This window comes from Pundamilia nyererei, unplaced genomic scaffold (assembly GCF_000239375.1).
Source record: "Pundamilia nyererei isolate P.nyererei 1_Seehausen unplaced genomic scaffold, PunNye1.0 scaffold00011, whole genome shotgun sequence".
In the NCBI taxonomy this organism is placed as follows: domain Eukaryota; kingdom Metazoa; phylum Chordata; class Actinopteri; order Cichliformes; family Cichlidae; genus Pundamilia; species Pundamilia nyererei.
The window spans coordinates 6,524,415-6,543,754 of NW_005187412.1; the positions used below are offsets into that span (position 1 = coordinate 6,524,415).

General features: G+C 43.1%; 1 protein-coding gene across 2 annotated transcripts in view; it reads right to left on the minus strand.

Moving 5' to 3' along the window:
* Positions 1 to 5,701: 5,701 nt before the first annotated feature.
* The window catches only part of sbf2 (SET binding factor 2), a 104,990-nt gene continuing 91,351 nt past the window's right edge, over positions 5,702 to 19,340 (minus strand). For both annotated transcript variants that reach the window (XM_005724339.1, XM_005724338.1), the window contains 9 exons: positions 16,506 to 16,691; positions 15,313 to 15,439; positions 14,876 to 15,003; positions 9,852 to 10,076; positions 9,659 to 9,766; positions 9,354 to 9,544; positions 7,899 to 7,986; positions 7,697 to 7,828; positions 5,702 to 7,084 (listed from right to left, as the gene is read on the minus strand). In XM_005724339.1, coding sequence (XP_005724396.1) covers positions 6,986 to 7,084; positions 7,697 to 7,828; positions 7,899 to 7,986; positions 9,354 to 9,544; positions 9,659 to 9,766; positions 9,852 to 10,076; positions 14,876 to 15,003; positions 15,313 to 15,439; positions 16,506 to 16,691 — 1,284 coding nt within the window. In that variant the 3' untranslated portion in view covers positions 5,702 to 6,985. The remainder of the gene's footprint in view (positions 7,085 to 7,696; positions 7,829 to 7,898; positions 7,987 to 9,353; positions 9,545 to 9,658; positions 9,767 to 9,851; positions 10,077 to 14,875; positions 15,004 to 15,312; positions 15,440 to 16,505; positions 16,692 to 19,340) is intronic.

The window sequence follows — 19,340 nt, forward strand, 5'->3', positions numbered from 1 at the left end:
AAACACATCAGTTTGTGCAACAAAGAACCACTGTTCTTACACGTACTGCTCACCTTTGTCTTCTTCATCCTCATGTTTCAGTGAAAACAGAGACAGCATTGCAGGAACATTGTTTCGGCATCAAGCTGTCATTTCGGGCACTTGTTTGTCTCTCGTCTTGTCAGCCAGGCAGCTCGCCTGCACAATGCACGTTTATAGTTTACAGTAAAAAAGCAACTCGCCTTCATTTGTCCTTCTGAAAGGAAACTGGGAGTTCATTTTGAGTTCAGGAGATGAGATAACGACCTGCACACCGGTCTAACAGTCAGCACCGTGCACATATCTCTATACTGGCAGGTCACTGATAAGATCAGGTGTAGAAACAGATCAGTCAAGGCTCTGAGCTAATAATGTAAACGGGATTGTAGAAAAAAAACACTAAACACAACACAGACTCTGCTTTTATGGGTGTCTTGCATGATGATATACGATTAACAGGGTTTGCTGTGTGATAAACAGATTTGGTGTCCACATTTGTTTTTAAGAGGTATTTATATCTCAGAATCTGAGAAAAATGTGCTGCTTTTTATTGCAAATACTATTCTCAGAATTGTGAGTTTCTGATCTCCGTAGCTAAATTGCACAAGCCCTCTGCATTCCAAGTAAAGGCTATCTCTAGCTGTCTCACCCTCAAGCTCATGTGTTCGAATAGCACCCTAATGCCCATAACCAATCCATCTGATTCCTCTCCAAAACGTCCTCATAGAGACTGATTTGAAACTGGAACATCTTATGGGATTGTCTGCTGGTGAAAAAATGTCTGGCAGATGCCTGTTTTCTGGGTTAGATGGCTTCCCACAGTGACCTCAGCCCTGAGCGCTTCTATAGCTGAATGGGCTCAGGGTTCAGCTGCAGAGAGAAACTGTGGGTCACTTACACAGGCAAGTGAAAAACATCAGGGCCTCAGATAAATCACTCAAAATGGGCCAAAGAAACAGTCACGAAAGCAAACACCAGCCCTTAACGATACAAATCAAATGTTTATTGTGCTTTTCTATTCATGGATGAGTGGGCGGTGTCTGGATAAGATCATCTGGAGCATGCACTGGATAATCTAGACCCCCATGTGCTGCCCGCAGTTGACATCACCCTGATTTCCAAGGGTGGGACTCGATGATGTGTGTCAACCTAAGTGAGATCAGCGTTTGGAAGTGTTCTGCTGAATTTTGGAGCAGGTGCCCGCAGAGAGGCCTGCAAGTTTGTGAAGCGGGAAGGACCCCCAGCAGCGGCGAATGAACTCTCAAGTTGCCTACATGACATGACATTCATGTAAAAATTGCTACATAGCAGGCATTCATTGCAGCCACAGGGCTACATGGATATTAGCCTTGGAGGAGCAATAAAATAAATCAGGATCATCTGTCACTGGGGTATTTTTGGGGCCTGCGGAAAGGCCAATCAGCTTATTTCTGGAGATGTTTTATTGGACAAGAAGCATTTACTGCAGCTGTGACTAAACACGAAGAGCGCGATCCAAAACCAACAGATACGTGCAATGTTTAATTTATAGACCACTTTTGATGTGGAAGCAGCACGCTTCCAGCCAACCAAGACTAATCACAGTGAACTCAAGACACATGCAGCCAAGTTACACAATATCACTGTTACACAGCAATGCATTTAAAACACTGCTGCTTGTAGGGGTAATAGAGGCTTTCATCAGTAATTTGTCTCAAACGTTGAGAAAGAAATCACTTGCACAGGCAGTAATGTACACCACCTCATGCTATCGTTATATAACAGCTTGGAGTTTTCATCCTAAAATACTTATTCAATTGATGTGCATGAATTTGGTGCAATCCGGTCTTAAGGAAGTAAAACCCCCATTTTTATCTCTGGAGAAGATGATTCCTATCATGCCATTCCACACAATCTTGCTGGATGACTTCCGCTGCATCCCAGTATTAACGGGCCAAGGTCCTAATCCCCTTACCCAAAGCAAAATGCTAAATATGATGTGTCATAGACTCTGTCCAGATGTTGGCCTGCTGCAGCTCTGCACCTGCTGCCAGTACAAGCCAGCTGGGAGATTGCATTGCTTGACAAATACTCACCACTTCCCTCCAAAAAAGTGCCTCACCGCTCTTCTTTTGACCTCAGCTTCCTCTCTGAATCAAACCTTCGAGGGACCACACGAGTCCTGTTCTGCACCGCCAACCAGGCGCCACAGCGCCTGAGCTGGGGCTCCTGCCCAGTCCCATATTCATTGTTGGCAAGTGAGACATAGATCATCATCATCCTCTCCAAGCCCTGTTGCTGGCTCAGATCAGAAAACATCAGTTGAAGGGGTGTCTGATTACTGCTCATTGATAGGACATCCTTTCTTGAAGATGAGGTGCTCACACGAGGACAGAAATTACAAATAGTTCTTCCTGTATCCTGTGACTCTATCCTATGTGTGACATGACAGCAAATGATGAGCAGCTTTGTTTTGTTTTTTTTACCTTGAACTCACTGCTAAGGTCAGCATTCAGTACTCACTGTACTTCTAGAAAACCTGTTGACAAACCTATGAAATTCATCATGTGATTGTGGTGTGTTAGCACTCACCTTATTGACAGAGCTGATGCTCTGAGATCACAGATAATAAGTCATAAAACCAGAGTACAGAAGAAGTTAAAATGCCGAGTGCTAAATGAAAAGCCAGAAGATGACCAAATCTATTTTTGTTTATCCTGAAGGCAACATACTGCGAGTGCTAGGACTCGATTGCCATGTGTTAACAGTTACATGGAAAGTTTTCACAGGACTCTATTAAATGATGTGAAAAACTAAGTGTGCTCCATGTTTCAGTTGATTTTAGAAGAGCTTTTAGTGGGAATAACTCTCTCTGCATGAGTCTCTGACACCCCACTCTTCCTTATAATGTTGCTTTAGTTCATTGAGGCTTGATGTGTTGATGCACAGCTCTTTTAACGTCCCTCCACAGCATTTCAATCATGTTGAGGCCTTGACTTTGATTGGACCATTGCAGCACCTTGGTTCTTTTCTTTTTCAGCAATTCTGTTGTAGATTTGCTGCTGTTGGATAACTCAGTTCAGACCAGCTGTAGCAGTCAGACAGATTGCCTCCCGGATGCTTTAAATAAAGAGCAGTTCTTAGTCGACTCAATGACGGCAAGGTGCCGAAGTCCTGTGGCTGTAAAACAAGCCCCAAATCCTCCACTCTCCATTATCATGCTTGTAGATTTGTATGAGGTGTTTGTACTGCTGTATTTGGTTCTCTGTGCAATACACTGTGCATGACGGCCAGACGTCTCCATTTTGGTCTCATCTATCTAAAGGACATTGTCCCAGAACACTTGTGGTTTGCTGAGATGCAACTTTGCAAACCGAAATTGCGCTGCCATGTTCTTTTCGGAGAGGGGACGCTTTCTCTCAGGAATCCTGTGAGGGGAAAGTTTGACCTTTCTTTCAGCTGTAATCCAGATAAATATGAGCTTCAGCTAACAGAGAAATCATCACTAGCTAGCAGATGGCAGACAATCCAGTCTTACACTGCTGGCTGCTTAGCTTCTACATATAAACCCAAAAACATTCCTTTGGTAAACATTGTCTGAGAATACAAAACAGTTACACAATAAAGTAAACTCTGAGTCATTGTTTTTCGGACACTTATGACAGATGGATGGTGTAAATGTGAGGAGACATAAAAAAATGGCAGGCGATTTATATTTTCTGACCTGACATGATTAGACTGGGAGCTCTAACAACCAGACGATCCACTATGAGCCAGCACTTGGCGACACTGGGAAGGAAGAACTCCCTTTTAAGAATAAGAAACTGGCAGAGCCAGACTCAGGGTGGAGCTGGCATCTTCTTCGACTGGCTGGTGAGTGAGGGGGAAGGAAAAGAGGAAAGGAGAGCTTCGGGAGTCTGGAACAAAATAACAAATTTAAACACTATTTTTTTTTAACATGGGGTGAAAAGAATCTGGCTGAATCAAATCAAAAGGCTGACTCGCTTTACTCCATGGTTACACATAAATCACTTGATTTAAAACATTATTTTCCTCTTCGAAATCCTAAAACCCTGACAAAACAAACCAAAAATGCCCCTGCTGGTAGTTAGGAGCAGTCAGGGCTCAGAGGTTTCTATGTGAGATTGACTCCTCCAACCTGCATATCAAAGTATCTTTGGGCAAGATACTGAAGCCTTAGCTGCTCCTGATGCACAGATTGGAGTTTGTCTATTTACTACAATGTCACCTTGATTCAGTGCAAACATATCCATAATTAAAAAATTTGTATTGCATTGGTAAAGAAATACCCCCATTTGGCTGTGGGCATTCACTCTTCCCTCTGCTTGCATGGAAACACAGTTGTCATCGAGATTTTGGCCCCAGATCTTCAGCACTCTTTGGGGTCTCCTGGGTGTTTCCCTGTCCCTTTTCATTTTCCACTCCTCCTTCTCCTGCGGTTCAATAACCTGGCCTCCACCTCCTGTTTGCCTCAGCATAATACCCACTCAGATAATGATGCAAATAATAAAATAAAACAAATAAACAAAACAAAAAGACTAATAAGATGAGCTTACAGAGAGTTAAATGTGCTCCTCTTGGAAAATGCAGTTGATTGTGACCTTTTACTGGCAGTGTGAGTTCAGTCTCAGCTCGAGGCCAAGTGTACCTGAGCCAATGTGGGCGCCTAGTTCATACATTCATTTTTGGCAAGACTGTGGGATTACTCAGGGTGAGTTTCTATTTATTTATTTTTTTCACCAGTCCCAGAGGCACCACTTCCATCCAGACAAGGCAGGCAACTGCTTGAAGTCTAGGGGGCATGGGGTTAACAAAGTTTAAACTAGTGCAGAAGTGGCAAAGTGCAAAGTCTGCATGTTGCACAAATAGGAGAAACCTGACTCCCTTCAAGGGGGCCCCACCTGACTGCACTCTCTCCAGCTGAAAGTAGCGTGAATGATTCTGTTTAAACAAACCTAATGACAACAGTGAGAGCCAATCTGTGAAAATGAAGACGAGTTATCCTTCTGGGACTGAAGAAAGACAGGAGGAAAAAGAGGAGAAGAAAAGCAACACAGCAGTGAGTGGAGCGGATAATTACTATTAAATATAATGCTGAAAGAGACACTCGAATAACATAACTTTTACTATCTAGCTATCGTCTTCTGCTTAGCTGTGATAGGGCGAGAGGATTCATCAGCTAATTTGATCCCACGCATCTCCTCACACTACAAAAACTCAAAATCTTACCAAGTATATTTGTCTTATTCCTAGTCAGAAGATCTCATTACACTTAAAATAAGACAAAATCAGCTACAAAGCATCATTCCAGTAAGATACAGGAACTTGTTTCAAGACAGTGAATTTTGAAACTAGAGAATTTTCATTTTTCCCCTTATTTCAAGGTAAAATATCTTGATGATGAAACAAGTGAAAATTCTCTAGTTTCAAGATTCACTATCTTCAAAGAATTTCCTATATTAAGAGATATTGGTGATAAAACACTGGCTGCGGTGCCATCTGTGAATTTTCCCTAGACCCTAGAATCGCCAGTGCCATTTTAAGGCCCCACTAATCTCGCGCACATGTTCAGATTAGGAAGTTCAAAATTAGAAATGGTCATCATTTAATCCTGCCTTTACTTCATCACTAGGTAGAAAAATATATGAGCACAAAAGGAACAGGTAGTTTCAAGTATGTTTGATTTATTTCCAAAAAAAAAAAAAAAAAATAGCGTAACCACAAAACATGGTACAAAGATACAGTAACGCCGCTGATATGGCTGAATAGTTTGTGTTTTTCTTCTTTTGTAATGAAAAACTGTGAAGGCTGCATAAACAGAGGACAGATGGGACGATAAACTCTGAAAACAATCACGTCCTACATGATATATATTCTTTAAAAAGCCCTTAAAAGACAGAGCCTGTCCGAACAACAACAACAACAATGTCCATTTCATTTTCAGAAAAACATGTCACCACAAACAAAGAACAGGCCACTCGGGGGGTTTTGTGCACCAGTAACAACACATTGAAGAAAAAAGAAAAGAAAAACTCAGTCACATTAGAATTAAAGTTAGAAAAAGTATACTTATGTTCAGTACATACAGTATATAAAACAACATGTCATGTAGGTATTTACAGGAAAACGTAACGCCACCACACTTACACAGTTACACTTTTAATAAAAATAATAATTTACATTACACGAGACAAAAGTGTTAAACCAGAAGTCAATGAACATTCGACAAAACAGAGGAAACGTCACATTTTTAAATTAAAACAAAACAAAAAATCTCAGGTAACTCATTTGAGCTCACTGTGCAAATTCTTTCCATTTAATCTGTCACGAGGAAACGACACATGCACATTGCCAAGTAATGCCTTTAGCCTCGCTGTCCGCATCTGTCAGAAAGTCTATATTTGATGACGAGTGCATACGTTAGCGCTAAGTGCAAACAAATTGCTTTTTAATGTTGTGCATTAAAATTCTCTGAGTTTTTGGCGGTTCATACGTTTATGTAAGCAGCAATAACTTTTTCCTTGTAGTAAAATAAGATAGAAATTCTTTTACAAGCTTTTTTTTATTTTTTATGTTTTTAAGTCAAAAACTGAACCCACAGTTTGATTGGCCAGTGATATTGCTTTGATCTATGTACATCTAGAACAGGATAACATGTCCTTGGTAGTGCAGTCCCCTAAAACCTCAGCTTATGTTTACTTTATCCCTGTCAGGGGGGTGGGAGTGGGGCACGCTGACAGCAGAGGCAAATTTGGTCACCCGATTCCAACTGAAGCTCACCTGTGGAGTGATGACAGGTTGCTAAGTAACAGGCAGATAGGTGGATGGAGAGTATCCATCCTCCACTACCAGGCACTTAATTCACTGTTTGGTCCCCAAAATTAAAGACATCTAAAAGTTGGATAAAGCGGCTGTCGCGTCTCGACCGCCCGACGCTGCCTCTGATGTCGGTGATGTCGTGTTTACTTCACGCATCAGAGATGCAGTTCTGGATCTTGTCTATCCACACTTGAGCGCTGGGAGCATCTGAGGCACAGAAGTTGTAGACTCTCTTGCTGGTCTTCAGCTAGAGGACAAATGGGTGGAAGGACAAAAGGTTAAATGGCAGCAAAAAGGGCAACAATGTCACAAATTTTCATCCCAATTTAGCACACATTTTAAACACGTTTACAGAATTCCTGCTGGATTGTTGGGGATCAAATACTTATTTCGCTCGAAGACGTGCAAATTGATGCATTACTTTTATGTAAGCTTTTTTTCTCTGGATGTTTCTGGCTAGAAAATGGACGGATGGACCAGGTTTCTTCACAATTGAGCAAACTTCCCTGAAATTTACGATGGGATCAAAAAGCTGTTTCCCTCACTGTACGTTCCTACCCTCACCTGGTCTCAATCTCTGAGTAGCGACCGAAAAAATAATATTATAGATGGCGTAGCTCTCCCTTAGTGACAGCGGTAGGAGCTCAGTCATTCAGGAGGGAATCAGACTAAAGCCTCTAGGACATGCTGCAGTGCAGGCAGCGAACTCACGTCAAGTAGTTTTTCTATAAAACATTTTGGGAAAATACCGACACCCATAATGCAACACTCTATGCAAGACCATATTAATCCAATTGTATAATATAAAAACAACTTCCAGATAAAATATATGTAGACCAGTGAATAAATGTGTACTCACATCAAAGAAAGCCTTTTCACTGATGTGCTTTGGAGCTCCTATAGTGGGCGCGGCCGTCATCACGGACTCCACCTCTGCTAGATCGATGTGGCCTCTGCAGTTCGTGTCCTCGCCGGTGTCGTAGTACCTCATCTGCAAAGACGAGACTGTTAAACCTGCAACCGGTCACTCAAACTACAGCAGGGTAGTGCAACCTGCTCACCTGGTGTTTTGTAATGTCCAACACGAACCAGCGAGGCTTCCAACCTTTCAGCAGTGCTCCACGTTTATACAGGACGCCCTCATAAGACCTACAAAAATAACAGTTGTAAGATTGGATGTTATGCGTCGACACTTTTAACCTCACATTAGTCTTAAAAGCAGAAATCACAAGAACTCTGGTATTTTGTTAATTGTGATTTTAACCGATTCCATCAGAGTCAGAGTCCCAAGGAGAGCAGCTGACAGAGGTAGTCATGAAATTTTGGATGAAGTCTGCATTAGCCAAAACTCCTGGCTCCAACTCCGCACATATCTCCGACAGAAGTAGCACACGCTACTCGTTGTCATCTGTTCATGAATTTGCTATCTTCCACTACACATGAACCTATAAATGAACCCATATGCTGACTTCAGTGTCCTCCACGTTTATGTGATGTGTAGTTAGTGGATACGGTTCCTTCAGGGGAGTCGCCAGGGCACCAGGGAACATGACACCTGAAGCCTTGCAGTGAAAATTAAGTGTTTTATTTATGATTTTCACTGTTTTTGTGTCTGACTTCCTGTCCGCCTGACGCAGCTTCATCAAAAATAGTCGTTGTGCATATTTTTAGCAAAGCAGAGTAAAGAGGACTTTATGCTCGAGCAGTGGGAGAGCGACCTCTTTCGGGTCCACTCCGGCGACCGCCTGCAGTGAGCTCTGATGTCAGATGGAGGCAATGTTCAAATATGTGCTACAAACGGTCTGTGGCCCACTGTTGCTCGTGTTGCTGTCGGTCTAACAGCTAACCAATGAATGGTGTCACTGCAGCCACTGTCCGTGCTTTTCGTGTTTTATTTTTTGATAGTTGTTTTGTTTTTGCAGTTCTCCCGTTCCCGGTGAACTCTGCTATCCTGCTGTGTTCGGCACTAGCTTCCAGTCAGGATCTCGGGCGGGCGAAAACCCCTCTCCACCCTCTGTCCTGCTAAAAAGTGGACAAATTTGTGGGACCACGAGACATCAGAATAATGTAGGCCATGTTTTGTGATTTGGATGCAATGAGAAGGTGTTGAAACATGGAAAATGCTCGCTGATAAGTAATATCTGGTTTCTGATTTACTTGCTTCATCTGTTAAAACTTTAGCCTGTCCGAACATTATTTGAATCAGGAGGAGCACGTATTACACTGAAAATATACTCATTTTTTTAAACATAAAGTAGATTTTAATGACCGTATGTCCACCTCAGGAAACGATCCAGATATTGGAGCCAAAAGACTGTACTTTAACCTCACAGTAATTGTAAAATTACACACCCAGAGTTTAATAGAGTACAGACAATTCTCACAAAACATGACACACAGCGTACCAGAGCGCTGACTCATTTTCCAAAACTGGACTGGCCCCTCGGCAACAGCTTGTCAGCGAAACAAATGTGGACTTCTAATTTGTTCCGGAAATCGGGAAGTTCACGACCCACCTGTTCTCCTCGCTCTTGGGGGTGAACTGGTTGTAAAGTGTTGCGGCGCGGCGGTTGATCCCATTGGCTGTGGCGGTGCTGTGGTCCTCTACCAGAGCGCTGTCTGGCAGGTGCAGCATGGAGCGCCGCTGGAAGGCCTGCAGGTTAGGTGTGGAAATGAGGCCTGAGATGGACAGCGAATCCTTACAGAGCTACACACGAACAAAAAAGAAAAGAAATATTTAGACAATTAAGCAAATGCAAAGCATATGACTGCCCTTCTATGTTCAATCATAACATGTCATAAAGACTCCTCCAGCACGCACATTTCCCTCTTGCTTGAGGTCCTCCTGAATGCTCATTCTGACTCTTTCCAGAGTTGTCTGCCATTTTTCCGGGGCCTGGTTAAGCTCGCTCTCTAACCTCTCTATGTCCTGCAGCACAAAGAAGAGCCGAGTAAAGTTACCCACAAAATGACAAACAGAACAAACATTTTAAACAAAAGCTGGGGTCTCTTACAGTGAGAAGCTTGGTGATGGCGTCCGGCTGGGCGCGGCTCACGCTGCTGTAACACGGCCAGACAATCCTCCTCTTGCTGTTGGAGATGGTGTGCAGCTCCTCCGAGCTCTCCACCCTCACAGCCATCGTCCTCCAGTCGTAACACGGCCCAGTCGACAGGGTCTCCTCTGTGAAGAAGTCCCATTTATTCAGGCTGAGGATGCTGATAGAAGGCTTCAGGATCACCTGAAACACAGACATCACATGGCTTTAAGGAGAATTTAATCTAATTCTTTAATCTAATTCAGTTTTATTTGTATAGTTCGTCTATAGGGTTTGCTACTAATCGAATGAATTGGTTGTTTTATCCCAGTCCAGCATGCCAAAGCACACCAAGGTGCATTCATTGGACTGTGAGCGTGTGAATGTTAGGTTAGAAAAGCCACCAGTGCTACCCTTCAGCCTCCCAGCTGATGTAACTATGGTATGAATTCAAAAATTCGAGGTAATTTCAGAAGCTAAAGGTCACTGAGATTTCAACTTATCTGAGATCAAGTTATTGTCTTCATAAACTTGGGTGTCTGCACCAGCAGCTCGCCTGTTGTTGCGACAACAATTCCCCATCAGCCTTTCATGTTTTTTTAAGAGGTTCTAGAAATGATCAGTACAGTTTGCTTCCCTCTGTTCCAGAGTTTGTGGCATAAACTAGGGCTACGTCCACACTAGCCCGGATAGATTTGAAAACAGAGTTTTCGTCTGAAAACGTTCCGCGTCCACACTAGAGTTTTAAGTCGTTGTTCACAGAGTTGTTCGTCCACATTAAACGACCGAAAACGCTTATTCCAGTCCTGCGCACGCGCAAAAGCGAGTGAGAATTCAAGAATTTGAAGAAAAGCTATCTGGAGCATGTACAAACTCATATTAATCTTTTGTAGGGCTGTCAAAATTGACAGCAATCAAAACAACTGCTGTATAATGCCCTCCGCTATCTTTGTTTAATTGGCCACATGACTGCATCACATGACTAAAATGCGTCATCGCTTTAGAAAGTCTGCGTTTCCGAGTGTCCACACTGCAACGGGACAGCTGCGTTTTGAAATGTATGCGTTTTCGAGAGCGTTTCCAAAACGCTGCGTTTTTCCTTGAGGAAAACGCCGTCTGCCGTCCACACTGAGACGGTCCAAACGAAAACGCAGTAGTGTGGACGTAGCCTAGGAAAGCTGCATCACTGACAGGTTAGCGGTGCAGAGATTAAAGAAGATTCGAGACCATTTAGGATTTAATATACACATGGGAGGATTTTTAAATCAACTCTGTAGAATACTTGAAGCCAACATAGCGCTGCTAAAACTCGACTTGTGTGTTTAGCTTGTATGAAGTCTGGATACGCACCAGTATGCTGACCCTGGAAAGTCCAACAATCTACTGTGGCAACACAATGTGTAACAACTGTCTCCTTGGTGCTTTCCTATGATGATGCTCAACTTGAGATCAAAATCAGCAAATGATAAACAAAATAACTGACTGTTCAGTCTCTGTAGTTAATAAGTGTCAACTCCAAACTCACGTTGGCCACTGTAACCAAATTCTTGGTCATATATTAGGTTATTCTTTAAAGATTAGTGAAAAGTCAGTTTCCAAGATTTATATTAAAAAAACGTCTGAAACAAATTCTTTGCTGAACTTTATCTCATCTGGTCCAGCTGTGAACAGCCAAACAGCCAACCTTTAGTCCGACCAGAAAAACAAAGAAATGTTTTCACCCTGATTCACTTTGTTTCGGACAGACTTTCAGACCAAGCACAGGAAGCGGACCAAAAGCTGAAAACCAGATCATCAGACTGGTTATCCGCATTAAAACGACACATGACGTTCACTTCGGCAACAATGTGGCCGAAGACCTATTAGGTGTGTGCAAGTTTTACTAAAATCTGACCGATACTCGAACAGGAGGAGTAGCTTCTTGGAAAACTGTCTGGAAAAGGAAGCAGCACAGTTTGAATGAAGACCCATTGTGTACAAATTTAATTAAATTTTGACCAATCCTCTGGGAGGAGGAGCGTCTTTTCACGGCGCCCCATTACAGGTGTAGATGCAATGAATGTTTCTCTATAAACAGAGTATCTTTAAATGCTTTATTCATTGAGAAGATGACAAATCACCATGACATCCACCCCTGCTCTAACCTGTCACTGTCATTGAGAGCAGGATGGAGGTACATAGTGTAACCACCTGTGGAGTCCCTCAGCCTCCTGGTAGATACACAGATGGTATGAATTTCAAACTCGTATGTCGGGTCGTTCTCGACTTAGTGCATTCACAAACTTGGGTGTTGATGTGGGTCGCTAATTTCATCTGCCCGCCTACCCGGCAGGTTGACAACAATACCCCGTGAGCCTTAAGCGGACACAACTAAACTAAACATATTTTAGGTGTGGAAAATCAACCTTCATCAGCGAAAATGTTGGACCATGAAGATGTCTTGGTGTCTACTGACTGCAGTCCAGGCTTCAGGCAGTTGTGATATTAAAATGATCCTTTCACGTTGGCGCTAGCGACGGTGATGGCAAAAACGTTCCACTTTCCGCAGATGAAACAAACTCAGTGTTTTAGCCTCAAACTCTGACAATAAATCATTCAGCTCGGAGGAGCCAAAACATCCAAGTGTAGCACGTTTGAGCGCTGCGTACTTTAAAAATAAAATATTATTGTAAACATGTTTGATCAGTGCACAGGCTACAAGATAGGACAGGCGAACGATTTGCCGTGAGTACTCAGGATTTGGCTGGAACATTTGTTTTCAGTCAGCTACACGGCAGAATTTTATTATTAATGCCGTTCAACCTTGAAACACTAATCCTCATCTTATTTTTGTATATTTATGTTTGCATGTGGTGTAACCACAGACCTACAGATGACGAGGATTTCTTCGGTGAGGAGATCTGATCCAGTTCTCAGTGTGTCACATCATTTACAGGAACTTTGTTTTTCTATCAGTCTCTGAAGAAAATATAAACTAAAGGTCCACAATACCATAGTTACCGATTAAAGTTTTGCTTGCATGTGACAGTAGCTTTCCAACATTTTCCATCATTCCATTAAGGGAACAAGGCCCCAGTCACAGGACTACAGACTCGTCTACAAGCATCTGGTTGCTGAGAAAATGCTGGGAAAACGATTCTAAAGCACCAGACATGCAGCCCTGCAGCCCCTTAGCAACCGAATGTCACCAGGGAAAAACATGTATTCCACAAACAGCTGGCAAAAACCTCCTTGTGATTGGTTTGGCTTCTTACACCTTGCTGCCATCTTAGTTTGCACGAAGTGACAGACTTGTCTACAAACACCGTCCCCAGCTGCTCTCCGGCCTGAAACTATGAAAACTGACACAAACAAGGAATGGAGACCATTTGACTTCAAAGTAAAAACATGTTGGCTGCAGCACTGAGGAGCAACTTTTGCTTTGAAGGCAAACCTGTTGCTCAGGAGGTAGAGCAGGTCATCTACTAATTGGAAGGTTGTTGGTGGTTTGATCCCTGGTTTCTGCTCCAGTCTGCATTAATAAGTTTCCTGGGGCCATACTGAACCCCAAATTAATCTCACATGCATTCAATGGAGTGTGACTGTTAGATAGAAAGCACTTAGGCTTAAAAAGTGCTTGAATAAAGGAGGCAAGTTGTATAAAGTGCTATATAAAACCCATTCCATGTAACATTTCTTGTTTGCATCGCGCTTGCTCGGCTAGTAGTTAACGTTTATTGGCAGACAAACATGAAAAACTACAGGCAATTGTGGCAATCTGTTAGCAACCTAAGCAGTTGAGATTTGAGGGTGATTTGCTTACGTTTGCTGTCAAAGTAAATGGTCAAGTGTTAAATGGACTGGTTCTTCTACAGAGCTTTTTATCAGCACATGAGCACTAACAATGCTTTATCTTATTTACACACACATTCATACAAGCACTTTTTTCGACATCCAAGTACCTTCTATCTAATATTTACACACACTCCAATAAATGCATAGGGAGCAACTCGGGGTTCAGTACATTGCCCAAGAATGCTTTGGCATGCAAACTGGAGCAGCCAGGGATTGAACCACTAACCTTGGATGACCTGCTCCAGGAACCGCTGCCAACCAGTTGGAGAATACACAGTTCCCTAGCAACTGGTGGCTGCGATCCAATCCAATACGGCAAATAAGCCTCGAGCAATGTTTGTGTGATGCCACGTGGAGGTAGAGGAATCACTGACCCGTATTTTATCCTGCAGTGGGTGAAGTATCCTGATCATTTACATCAGGGGTGTCAAACTCATTTTACTTCGCATTCAGCCCACTTTGATCTTAATTTGGTCAGACCAGTGAAACTCACCTTTCTCTTGGTGTAAAGCACTTTAACTACGCATTTAACCCATTGATCTTTATATACAAACAAACAAATAGATTTTTTTTGTTTACATGTTAAAGAAAAGCGTGTCAATACGACTCTTTGGGCTTAAATTGTAAGAAATAAATGTGCAAATTGACACAAAAAGTTCTGTTAGCTCATGCATACACTGTCCTGTAATTATGTATGTTTCTGATGTAAACCAATTGTAACAAGCATACATTTCTATAGCAGACAGTAAAAAAGCAGGAACTGTCTGTCATTTAATTGTTTATCTGATGTTTGTTTGACACCCCAGATTTACATGGTAAAGTAAGGTGAGAAAATTTTTAAGTAGCCTAATCAAATATTTTATAGCTATCCAGCTTTTATATCTGGACCCTCCTCGAATACTTTAAATGATTCATAGTTCAAAATGAGCCTACACTCGGTGCTCGTCTTCTTTTAAGACCAGTTTCACTTTTTCTGATTGGTTGGCCTTCACAAACAGAAGTTTAGGAGAGCAGGTGTGTGACACTGCTGTCCTCATAGTCATGTTATGTTTATGCTGAAGGCTCTGGCTACTAAACATCCTTCTCTGGATCCACAGCTGCACGAATCAACTATAGCTGCCTGATGTATAGGTTAAGGTGAAGGACAGAAACTTGAAGGAAACACTCACTTCATTCTCAGAGGGGCTGTACAGATAGTTGAAGAAGATGGGACTCCTCCGGTGCATCCTATTGATGCAATCCCAGATACAGATGCCTCTCCGGGCCTGCTTATCACCCTTATCCTCAAACAACAAGCCTGCAAAAAAACACACAGGATAAGTTGACGAGGACGTGAAGCCATTACTGTTTTGACTGATGTAACAGCTTCCTGGGTAGCTGTGTGCATTCATATCAGAGATCTAGTTTCCTTTATTTACAGTGACAGAAAAGCCAGAATCTTGCTACCCAGGGAAGTGGTGTTGACGAAGAGGGGCCAAGAATCTTTTCAAATCAATAAAATTGTTGTGACTGTTAAGGAAACCACCATAGGTTCATAATTCTGTGTAACAAAGCATTTTTAGAGAAGAAGAAAATAAAAGATCCCCTCTGGTTAAAGGACACTGACCGTGTTCCAAGCGCTCGTAGTCAGAGTCCAACAGGAAGTTCTTGAAGCGGTTAGAGATGTGATGATAAGCCAGGAACTTCAGATAATACTGATTAAACTCAAACTCCAGAGGATGCTGCTCCAAAATCTGCAAGGATATGAAAAGATGGATAAAGACAGTTAGAAGGAGGTCAGCGTGTGGGCGACAGCTGCACCGTGTCCCCGTGTAGCGACTTCGCATCTATCCAGTGTATAAATGACCAATCGGAAACAGGAAAGAACCTCTCCCGCCTCTGTGAGGGCAAAGGTCAGTGATATCATCGCCGTCAGACACAATCCAGACTGAGCCAGCATGACTGCTGCTCCACGGTTCCCATCAAGCGGTGCGAGGTGGCCAATCACGGTGTCGAAAATTTGAGGCCACCTGGGTCTGCTGGCAAAAACAACAGCTGTTTTGGAGATGAGGCACTTCTATTTTGAGCTCTTGTCCGAATCCCCTGCTTCACCCCTCGTTTATAGCGCTCCAGACCCCCGGGTTCCTGCCAAACCGTCTTAGCTGCCAAGCCTTCGGTTTCAAAAGACAAATGCAGAAACTATGTGTTGATGTAAGTGTATGGGAGTGGGCCTGTGTGACCCGAGGAGACACAAAAACCCCCACTGCACTCTCTAAAGTTAGTATTTCAGAACAGACCCGGTTCTCCGGAAATCATCTCTGTGTGTGTTTCATTCTTAACTTGAGCCCCCTCTCCCCCCCAGCCCACTTCCCCCAAATCCTAAAGCACACGCAAGCCTTCCTAGAGACTCTCAATCCCCAAAACTGTAATCTTCCACATGCGGCTGTAAACAAGCACTAAAATGTGAAGAAATGCCGAAACACGTGAACACGTACATACAGCTCAATGCTGATCACTGTACTCATGGACCATCTGTGCAGCAGCCTCGCTGCTCACTCCCCGGGTCCAATATGTTGTTGTGATTACACGTCCCGTGTTGGAAAGTGCTAAACTAAAACAATGCACCGTTACTGACAGCAGAATCGTTCGCTTTGACCCCTCGCTCACCTTTTCACTTTTCGAGGAATGTGATGAGCTCACGAACAAGCAATGAATGACATCCAGTCATGAGGGGAAAAGTGGAGAAGAGTCACGTATCAGGGGCAGAGATGCTTCAGGGTTCAGCGTACCTGTGGTACCTATGGCAGAAGTGAGACTCACCTGGTGCACACAGTCCAGGAATTGGAGGAAGATGGGCGTAAAGCCGCTACCCTGGCTGCTGGGGCTCAGGTTGCTCCTCTGGCTGAACTTGTGGCCGAAAGACAACCATTCTTTCTCCAAAAGGACCTGAAAACCCTCAAGAGTCCGGTAGAAAGGATCGCTCAGCAGCTGCACCAAGGACACGACCTGCCGAGAGGAAGAGAGAAGCTGGCTAAGGAAAAACCCTCAATACACAAGTTCAACTTGAATGAAACAAACAAACACCCTGCAGTGTAAGAGCATGTTGTTCACATCACAGATAACTCTGGGATTAGTGGACAACCTGCTCTGTCATCTCAGCCAGAGCTGCTCCTCTGGAAATATTGAGAAATAAACACATTTTATGAACGTTTTGTGAGATGCATTTAGCCTTTCTTAGTAAGTAAGAAAAATTGATTGATTGAATCATGCTCTCGATGTAATTTATCTCACACACAAATGCAAATATGTCATCAGCCAATCATATGGCAGCAACTCAGTGGATTTAGGCATGTAGTAAAGATGCCCTGCTGAAGTTCAAACAGAGCATCGGAAGTGGGTGAAAGGGTATTTTAAATGACTCAGAGCAGCGTAGTTGTTACCGTTAGACACGTTGATCTGAGTATTTCAGAAACTGCTGATCTACTGCGAGTTTTCCAAACGACCATCTCAAGAGTTTACAGAGAATTTTTCCAAAAGGAGAAAAATCTTCAGTAAGTGGAAGCATGTGATAATGTACAGTAACCTGAATAACTGCCTGTTAAAACAAAGGCATGCAAAAGGTCATCCTTATATAACACCTCACACTTCGAAGTGGAGTGGCTACAGCAGCAGAAGACCACACCAGGTGCTGCTCCTCTCAGATAAGAACAGGAAACTAAAGCTACAGTTCAGACTGGAAAAACATGACCTGGTGCGATGTCTCGATTGGGTCTGAATTTTGCAGTAAAAACATGAAAGCACGGATCCATCCTGCCTTGCCTTCAGGCTGGTGATTTAATGGTGTGGAGGAAATTTTCTTAGTGCACTTTGGCCCCTTCATGCCAGCGGGATGGATCTGCAGCTGATAAATCTGCAGGAAGTGTGTGATGCTATCATGTCAATATGGACCAAAATCACCAGTACCTTGTTGAATTTATGAAATGAACAATCTGAAGGTAAAAGAAACAGGTATAGCTATGAAAATTCAGATTTCTATTGTGTTTATTGTATCTGCTAGCATACAGACTGATGAGCCACAAAGGAGAGGAACCCCCATTCACTCGTATGCTGCTTTAACAGGTACCTCCCACTACAACATCCTCCCCGATGACTGCAGCCTCTTCTAGCAGGACACTGCGCCTCACCACAGACACTAATAAAGGAGGTCTGAGTGGTGATCCCACCTTTAATCTTGGGTTGTTCTGGTGACATGAAGGGCGCCTGATGGCTTTAATGCTGTGCCTGATTTGCCAGTACCTATAACACGACCTACTTTTATTTAATATTTTTATCATATATAAGTTTAAAACCCTTACATTGTGATAAATTAGATGTTGAAACATCTTATCACTAAAGGAAAGTGGCAGCTGTTTCACCACATCTGTGCATATCGTTAGTTTTTTCCACTTGTCATGGATGGTTGCAATTTAACACACTTTAGTTTAAAAAAAGAAATCTGGATGGCATGATTTTGCTTTCTATCCCCCCCTAAAAAAGCTAAATGCAATCTAAAAATGACCCTTCATCTTGACAGTGCAATGTTAAAATGATCATCTGCTATCAATAACATTTATATAACGCTGGAGCTTCAGGCACACTTGAGCTCACTCCACGAAACACCAGTTGAGAATCGCTTGTCTACACATGCAATCTGGTTGGCCCACTTCCCTGCCCGCGTCTTCTCCAAGACGGCTAATGAGCCCTGACGCGTGTGGAATGAGCGGGAAGAACAGTGTATGGTTTCCCCGTGGGTTTACAAGAACATCCAGCCCTGAGTGGTAGAAAAAGCCCCCCGCAACCCAGCAATGAAATGAGCCCCCCTGCAGCAGACTGAAGAGTGGATTTAAAAAGCGAGCGTGGAATAAGAGGGGAGGGCGTATAAAGGCAGAATGGCAGAAGACAAGAAGAAGAAACCGAAAAAAAGAAAGAAGCATTCAGAAAGGCAGCGAGGACGGTTCTGCATCCTGACTGCTGGGTGTCTATGGTCCATGGCAGGAGAGCCAGAGCATATGGAGCCCATTTGCCTGTGCGGGTCGATCTGGACCTGGCGAGTTGGAGCCGGTGGCCCGTGGAGAAAGATGCTCTGGGCCGAACACGTGCCCCGCGTAAGGGATCCACAAATTATACTTTTAAACAGCAGCTCAGGGCTGCACAAACCCCATAAACACATCTGAGGGACACACACTTGCAACACCATACATGTGCACTTTAGCAGGTCAGCATGGAAAATATGAGCTCAGAGAGCAAACATGTGAAGAAAAGCAGAGTTTAGAAGCGAACGGACACCGAGAATTGATCAGGATCTAAACAAACTATGAGTTTTCATGAATTAAATCAGCACAAATCAATGACATAAGGCCTCGAGACTTCAAACATTTTCACTTTATCAACACAGTCGGATCACCAGTCAGTAAACTGAGTGAAACGGCCAGAAGAAGCAGGTGCAGTCTGAACGGATGCCGTGGGTGTCCGTGGGGAATCCTTAAAAATGTGATCAATGTCCAAAAATCACATTTAAGTGTTACAAAACGTGTTTTTTTGCTTTCAGTCTTAATTTGTGAGTCTAGAATGACAGCAGGAGATACATAACAAGTTCAGAGGTACCCTCTCCCCCTC